Source organism: Rhinolophus ferrumequinum, chromosome 17 (genome assembly GCF_004115265.2).
Source record: "Rhinolophus ferrumequinum isolate MPI-CBG mRhiFer1 chromosome 17, mRhiFer1_v1.p, whole genome shotgun sequence".
Classification (NCBI taxonomy): Eukaryota; Metazoa; Chordata; class Mammalia; order Chiroptera; family Rhinolophidae; genus Rhinolophus; species Rhinolophus ferrumequinum.
This window is the reverse complement of record NC_046300.1, coordinates 37943513-37951932: the sequence shown is the minus strand read 5'-3', so window position 1 is coordinate 37951932 and position 8420 is coordinate 37943513. Positions and strand designations below refer to the sequence as shown.

The window sequence follows — 8420 nt, the reverse complement described above, 5'->3', positions numbered from 1 at the left end:
CTCACACCACACACATCCTCCCCACCTTCCCAGGCAAGGTGTTCCATCCCAGGCTATCATCTCCTTCTAGGAAAAGATGAGCATCCCTGGATGAGCCCTGCGGATGGAAGATGCCCCTAAAGCATCTGATGCCTCTAAAGCATCATGGTTATGGACTTAGCTCAGCTGGTTGGGAGGAGGACCAAATGCCTATCTCTTCCCAGAAAAGGATGGCCTCTGAATTCTTCTCTGCAGCATCCAGAAACAAACTCTTCCCTGATCCAATCTCCTATACATTCCATGAGGGGAACACCATTAGGTTGCTGAGCCCAGAGCTTGGCAAGCTTTGAGGTTTTCACTGAATTGGCTCCCATGCCCTTTGTCTTCCCAGTGGGTGCATGTGGCTGTGACAAAGACCGTGTGCATATGTGTATACACAGATTTCAAGTCTGGGTGTGACAGTGCATGTGGGAAGGACCAAAGGTTATAGGAAATGAGTCTCATAAATAGCAGCTAGATTGGGTCAGATGGAAAGAAGGACTTCTTGACCTTACAGGGACAAACAGAGATACATGTGCAGAGGTGAAACTCAGGGCTCCAAAGTCAAATTGCCATTTATTGGCTGGAGGTCTTAGGCAAGTTACTTAACTTCTCTGAGCCTCAGTTTCTTCATCTATAAAATGGGAATAGGTTTCTCAGGAAAATAAAATGAGATAATGCATATAAAGTCCCTGGCTCAAAATAAGTGCTTAATAAAAGATAGCTATTTTGTTCCTTTATAATGATTATAATAATAATAACAACAACAGCTGGAGGTATACAGTGGTCTTTAGAGAATACTGACTATAAGGAAAAGGCCCTGTTAGCATGTCTGTCTGTCTGTATAGCACTATTATTTGTTCTTCCACTTTGGAAAACTCTTTGGCAATATCTAACTAAAACTAAACATACACTTACTCTCCTAGATACTCACTCAAGAGTAATGAAATGCCCTTCACAAAAAGACATGTACAAAAAATGTTGACCACAACTTTATTTATGATAGCCCAAAACTGGAAACAACATAAATGTCCATCAGATGATGCAGGTGAATGGATAAGTAAATTGTGGAATATTACACAGCAATAAAGAGAAATGAATGTCTAACACATGTAATAAAATGGATGAATATCAAAGACATGTTCTGCAGAAGAAACCAGACACAAAAGAGTACATGTTACATGCCCCATTTATATGAAGCTCAAAGCAGGCAGTTAATTATGGTGATAGAAATCAGAATATAGGTCACCTTTGGGAGTAGGTATTTGTGAGGAAAAGATATAAGGGAACCTTCCGAAGTGACAGAAATGTTAATATTTCATATCTTGTTCAGGGTGGTGCTTACATGGTACTTATATGTAAAAATACATCAAGCTGTGCACTTGAGATGCATATTTACTATATATAAGTTATACAGCATACACACAGACACACACATAGATACCATTTTGGTGTGAGGGAAATCTCCTTCTGAAAGCTAGTAAAACAAAACACAAAACTTGGCCCTTCTCCCTCTTTTCCTCTGGACTTCATTAAAGCTAGGCATCTAAAACTGCCCTCCTGTGTGGAGACACTTTAGATGGTGCCCATTTGTGGGGAGAAACTTGACCTCAGAATAAGGACCAAGAGGAGGGTGTCTCAGGCAAGCTGTCATGGGCCTGCTTGGGGCTCCAGACAGTAGGTCGTACACCTTGCAAACCAGCTGCCACAGATGCAGAGGCCTCTCTATGTCTTGTAAAGTTTAGTTTGAATGTTTCAGACAGGTCCTCACCATGACCAGGGAACCAAGAAGGTGTTTTGTGTCTTTACCCAAGGCTCAGCAGCATGGCTATGCAGCCATAATGAATAGAGAGCCCCAAATGGCAGAGGCCTCTTGGATCCTGAGCTGACCTTCCATGGTCCAGCCACTCTTCCCCACCTGCAGTCCCTTTCTTGGAAATTCCAGCTTCCTTACAAGGAAATTAGCACCCCTCAATTCTCTCTGTGGAGCAGAGCAATTTTCCAGTTCCACGAGAATGCAGTAAGCCCATCCTGGTGGGAAGCAGTGAGAAGTGGAGGATAGAGTCGCTGCCCATCGAGGCTTACAGTTTGGGTGTAGAGAAAGGCAAGAAGGCAACTTTAAACAACAACACATCATGCTGTCAAGCATATGTCAGGGCCTTGTGGCAGGGTATTCACTGTTCAGAACTGAACAAAATGGCTTCGGACCATGGGAGTCATATCCATGGGATACCAAAGAAAGCTAGCCAGCAGCTCCTACCACCCTAGAATTCTGTCTCTGGGAGCATTCCAGAGGTTTTTTGGGCTTTTTTGGGGGGTGGAGTCCTCACAAAAGGAACCAGTCCCCCTGCCTTTTCTCCCCAAGTTAGGCTCAACCAGGAGAAAGGCCTACAACTATGCCGCAGTCTGCCTGGCAGAGGGTAGGACACACACTTCTTGGGACAAAGAGGTGCTGGTAGACTTGAGGCCCAACATCAATGAGGTAAGGAAGAGCCCAGAACTCTGACCTGCTGTTTCTCAGCCCAGCCACCACAGGGTGAGGGGTGTGGGATTCAACTGGAAACAGCTGTCATCTGTAGAGTTCTTCCCCAGAGTGGGCTGGGCAGTGGCTCTCTTGCTCTCTCTCCCCCAAGCACATATTTGAGTAAGTGACTCTGCTAATCCCAGCCAGGCAGAATAATGCCGCCTGGCCTGGGGCCTGGGGCTGTGTGGGTGTGTGCAGGAGAACCCTGCAACCATCTGCGGCTGCAGCCTGTCCGTGCAGCAGCCAGCTCAGCTACAAAACCAGAGATGAAGCCTGCATGAGTGGCCTGTGTGTGTGTTAAAGTGCATCAGGGGTATATATGCTCTGTACCTGAGCTTCTCAAAAGAACCCTGAGCAGCAATCTCACCATGGGAACATCCAGGTGGCCACCCAGTCACCCTAACCACAGGCCAAGGACATCAGAGAATCCACAGGCTTCTGGGAGCCAGACTCCCAGACACAGAACCATGAAGTTACTTTGTGTCATGAGATACCTGGGTGTTCCACTGTGTGAAGAGACTTAAAGTAAAACTGATATATTTTACACCGAGTTGTGCAGGATCTGAACTAATATATGTAACAGGTGACTGAGAGAGTAGTAAGGGAGAGGGTAACTGAAGGCGGGTTATGGGATTGACTGAGAGAGAAATGGATGGAGGGATGTGACCTGAGTAGAGGAACCTGGAGCCTGGGGGTTGGGGTGCAGGGGATAGGTAGTGCTGACAGTTGTGGAGGTGTGGGGTTGTGTGGGTTGTGTGGGGATGTGCTAAGAAACAGTCCACCTTCCCTTTTCCCGCCGTGCGCACCGCAGAGACGGTACCCACAGAAGAGGGCTGCAACCGGCTCCGTGCCTCACTTCCCGGGGTAGTTCAGAGCGCCTCCAGGAATGCGGGCCGCGGAACCTGGTTCAGGCGGCAGGCCGCGTTGCGAGATCATCGAAGCCAGGCCAGATCAGCGCTACCTGCCTCCCGGCCGCCGGCCGCTCACCTGGCGGGGCCCGATCGCCTTCCCCAAGGCGCTGGCCGCTTCCGCGGCCGTTGCAGGATTCCCGGCCGCAGGGAGAGAAGCATCTGCCTCCAACCCAGCCTAGTGCATTGCTCACGCGGGCTGCCGGGGCCTCGGAGGCGCGGGGTGCACGCGGGAGCGGAGGCCGCGCTGGGTCGGCAGGTTTCTGGCCGGGCGTCTTCAGGCGGCGCTCGGGCGGTAACACCGGCGGGAAGCGCCGGCGGTTCCTGAGCTACCGCTTCAGGCCCCGGGAAACCGGGCCGGAGAGTCCAGGAGCTCCGCCCGGCCTTGAAGGTGGGCACCGCCCGAGGTCACTGAGCCGGGGCCCTGCGTCGCCGCAATGCCGGGCCCCACACAAGCCTCGGCATAGTCTGCCCTGCAGGACAGTATCCCTACAACGCCGGGAAACGGGGTCCTCCCCAGTCTACCCAAGAAAGTAGAGAAGGAAGCCAAGGCGCGCCCGCCCCACCGTTTCCTGGAGAGACCTATGATACCTGGGCAGAGCAGGACTCCTCTTTTTTCCACTCAGAAAATCCTTTAAAGGAACTCTTTCCTTTACCCCCACCCCTACACACACACACACACACACACACACACACACACACACACACACACACACTCCTTAAAAGGCTGAAAAGGGAGCCGCGTTTGGAATTCGGGGAAGTGATGACACATACAACAATGCTGTTACACCTGGCTGCTGCTGGCCAGAAGCGGAAATGCCTGCACGGGGGAGAGAGAAGGACCCCGAGCCAGCCTGGGTGGTCAGAAAAAAAGAGGAGAGGAGAGAGCAGCCCCCCAGGGTGGGGCCAGCCCCAGCTGTTTTTCCCCCTATCCAACCCCAGGGGGACGATGGGCCCTGCAGTCAATCTGCAACAGCCTAAAGCGAACTCCCACCCATTGCCTGGGCAGGATGCAGTGATGGCGAAGGAAAACACCTGCACTCCTGCTCAGGAAGCAGGCACAGAGAGCGTGAAGAAGTGCGACTTGCCCTGCTATGTGTTGGGAGCAGTGGGAGAAAACCACCAAGCTACTCTGAGATATTTTCAACAGTGGGTGGAGGAGGGTATTTACTGAAATGAGTTTAGGAGAGCCCTGTTCCCTCTTACTGTGGTGGTCAGACCAGGCTGCCCTGCTGACCTCTCTGGAGTCATCTTCAAGACGCTGAATTCCAAAGAGTCCCCATTACCCTGTCCTCCTTTCCTTTAATCTCAGAATGTAGATCTAGAGACCTGAGTGGGAAGCAGGCAGCACATGCAGGTGGCCTGCGGAGCTGGGACCACAAGCCACTGAGGGATCTTTAGGACTCCTCAGAGACTGGGCAGCCTGGGAGGAAGAGGTGGTGAAAGGCATTGGGCCAGCCACTCCACACAGGCCAATCACTAACACACAGCTACCTGCATGAAGTGGATTCAGTCCACCTTCCTCCACAAAGAATCCTGACCCCATCGGCACCAAGGAGTTTGGGGCACGAGGACTCAAATCACAGGCCATCATCGCTCTCACACTTTATGATTACAAACGTTTTCTTAAGGCTAAGTTAACTGTTATAAGACACACCTGACTTTTTGCCAGCGCTGACTTCCCCTGCGATAAGCTCCGTGCATGCAGAGGTAACTGGGTCCCAATCAGACTTCTGCTGAAGGTAGGTGAGAACTCATCCCTCAACCCTGGAGAAAGATCAGAACAAATGTCGTGTCAGAGTAGAGATCTGAACAAGTGCTTCCCTCACAGCCTGTTGTTTTTATTCCTAGTGTGTAACACAATATATACACTGGCAGCGATGGAGCCCAGAAGAATTGAGAAAGACAAGGGGAAAGGGAGAAAGGAAGGAAAGAAGGAAGAAAGGAAAGAGGGGAGGAGAGAGGAAAAAGAAAGAAGAGGCAATACCCGTGAGCCACATTTACTCTGATCTGTGATACACATATACCATTACGTAGCTGTAAGTATAAATGTTTTACCCCATAAACCTAAACCTCACATTTTGTACATGTGCATACCCATGTTTTTGCACCAGCACAAGTGCACCTGGGCAGCTGGTATCTCAACGTGTCTCAAGGACAGACCCTCCCCGACTTCTAGATGTGATACGGGTGCACACATATAATCCTCCAAAGCCCAACGGCGGCGACCGTCGCGCCTTTGTAGGAGCAGGAGCAGAGTGGGGTCTACTTGGTGTTGTTAAAGTACACATCCAACCCGTGGAATTAAGACGCGCATTCTGCGGAAGGGTCTGGTCCCTAGGTCTTGGGGCCTCGCAAGGAAGGTCAGAGGGGCTTCAAGCGGAGGCCCTGGGCGCCTCTTTCCAGCGATCCTCTCCCTACACCCAGCCTGGCCCAGTCACTCTGAGAACGCCAGGGACTGGCCAGACGGAGTTTTCTTCGTTCAGTGACACGCCGCGTTTCTGGGCTAAGATTTTCCCAAGCCACTGCACAGCTCTCTCCACCCCACACCCGGCCGGCCCCCTCGCCGTTCCGCCCCTCCCCCAGCCTCGAGGTAGAAATTTAGCCCCGAGACAGCAGCAAAGGGCAGAGCAAAGGAGTCGTTTTCTTTCACCTGAAAGCTGCGAGGAGGCTTGGCGCGCCTCTCCTCGCTAGGGCCCGAGCTTCCCGTGCACAGGGCCGAGTGCGGACCAACTCCGCAGAGCGAGCACCGTCAGATTTCAAGGGCTTGTGAGAGCGTGAGCCCGGCTGTGCGCCGGGCCCCCAAGCTCGCTGGGAGGGGGCAGGCCCGTCCCGGCTGTGCGGGGCGTTTACTAAAAGTGACTTGGAGATGAACTCGCCCGTGCGCGACTGGCCGCCCAGCTATAGGGGCGAAGGAGCCTGACGCAAGCGGAACTCGGCGGAGCCCATACGAATCAGAACAGAGCGAGGCTCCTGGCGCACTAGGACTCCAGGAGACAGCTCCGCCAGAGCCGCGGGTCGTGTCTCGGGAAACCGGAGGGTGGGGGAGGGGGAAGAGAGCAGTGAAGAAAACCCACCGAGGCGGGGACTGGCCTGGCGGGGAGGGGCGGCAGGGCCAGACCCCTCTCTGTTGGGCGGACTCCCCATGGCCAGAAACTGAGCTCCACTCCTGCCGGCCGCTTCCCAGGGGAAGGGAAAGAAGAGGGAGAGGAGCAAAAGGCCGCCAGCGAGCGAGCGCGGCGGCAACGGCAGTCTCCAGAAGTTTGACTCGGCTGCGAGCGGACTTGTGCGCCCAAACTCTCCCCGGCTCCAGCGCCAGCGGAAAAGAGCAGGGGCTGCCTGGCTTTGTCATGATGGCCAGCTACCCCGAGCCTGAGGACGCCGCAGGGGGCCTGCTGGCCCCGGAGACCGGCCGCGCAGCCAAGGAGCCAGAGGCGCCACCGCCGCCGCCGAGCCCGGGTAAGGGTGGCGGCGGCGCCGGGACAGCGCCGGAGAAGCCCGACCCTGCGCAAAAGCCCCCCTACTCGTACGTGGCGCTCATAGCCATGGCGATCCGGGAGAGCGCGGAGAAGAGGCTCACTCTGTCCGGCATCTACCAGTACATTATCGCCAAATTCCCATTCTATGAGAAGAACAAGAAGGGCTGGCAGAATAGCATCCGCCACAACCTCAGCCTCAACGAGTGCTTCATCAAGGTGCCGCGCGAGGGCGGCGGCGAGCGCAAGGGCAACTACTGGACGCTGGACCCGGCCTGCGAGGATATGTTCGAGAAGGGCAACTACCGGCGCCGCCGCCGCATGAAGCGGCCCTTCCGGCCGCCGCCCGCGCACTTCCAGCCGGGCAAGGGGCTCTTTGGGGCAGGAGGCGCCGCGGGCGGCTGCGGTGTGGCGGGCGCGGGGGCCGACGGCTACGGCTACCTGGCGCCCCCCAAGTACCTGCAGTCCAGCTTCCTCAACAACTCGTGGCCGCTTCCGCAGCCGCCCTCACCCATGCCCTACGCCTCCTGCCAGATGGCGGCGGCCGCAGCGGCGGCCGCAGCGGCGGCGGCGGCCGCGGGCCCCGGCAGCCCCGGCGCGGCTGCTGTGGTCAAGGGGCTGGCTGGCCCGGCCGCCTCGTACGGGCCGTACTCGCGCGTGCAGAGCATGGCGCTGCCTCCCGGAGTAGTGAACTCGTACAACGGCTTAGGAGGCCCGCCGGCCGCGCCCCCGCCGCCGCCGCATCCCCACTCACACCCGCACGCACACCATTTACACGCGGCCGCCGCACCCCCGCCAGCCCCGCCGCACCACGGGGCCGCCGCACCGCCCCCAGGCCAGCTCAGCCCTGCCAGCCCCGCTACCGCCGCGCCCCCGGCGCCCGCGCCCACCAACGCGCCGGGCCTGCAGTTCGCCTGCGCCCGGCAGCCCGAGCTCGCCATGATGCATTGCTCTTACTGGGACCACGACAGCAAGACCGGAGCGCTGCACTCGCGCCTCGATCTCTGAGAGTCCAGCGCACGCCGGGAGCGAGGATGCAGGGACGCGAGACCCCGGCCTTGGCCGCAGCCACCGCCGCCAGCCCGACCGCGCTCCGGCTGGGGCTACCTCCTGAGCCAGCGCCCACGGCCGCTCTGCGCGCCTCCTTGCTCCCCTCGGCTCCTCTCGCTCCTCTTTGTCTCCTCCGCTTCTCCTGTGCTCGCCTCCCTGCCCTTCTATGCCCTTTCGCTCCTCCTGACTGCAGGCCGCCTCTCCGCGCGCTTTCTGCAGGCCTTGTCCCCTTCTGGCGCCCCAGCGTCAGGGCTGGACACCCCATGCCAAAATGCACGGCGGGAGGAAGTGCCGGGGCCGAGGTGCAGCCGGGTGTCGGCGGCGCTGACCGCTTGGCCTTCTTTCACAGGTCGGTGCGCTCGCGCTCGGCTTTGCCCGCCGGGTTGCCGCGCAGCCCTTGCCTAGAAGTGCGGATCTGGGCCCACATGGAGCCCGAAGCCGCGG

The 8420-nt window shown here is 56.5% G+C and overlaps 1 protein-coding gene across 1 annotated transcript; it reads left to right on the top strand.

Annotated features, from left to right (window-relative positions):
- Window positions 1-6512: 6512 nt before the first annotated feature.
- On the top strand, window positions 6513-7951 carry FOXL2 (forkhead box L2). Its single transcript, XM_033132735.1, has one exon. The coding sequence runs from the start codon at window positions 6801-6803 to the stop codon at window positions 7932-7934; it is 1134 nt and encodes a 377-aa protein (XP_032988626.1). The 5' UTR covers window positions 6513-6800; the 3' UTR covers window positions 7935-7951.
- Window positions 7952-8420: the final 469 nt, after the last annotated feature.

Coding starts and splice junctions, on each gene's coding strand:
- FOXL2 (XM_033132735.1), top strand. CDS start 6,801: ATGATGGCCAGCTACCCCGAGCCTGAGGACGCCGCAGGGGGCCTGCTG.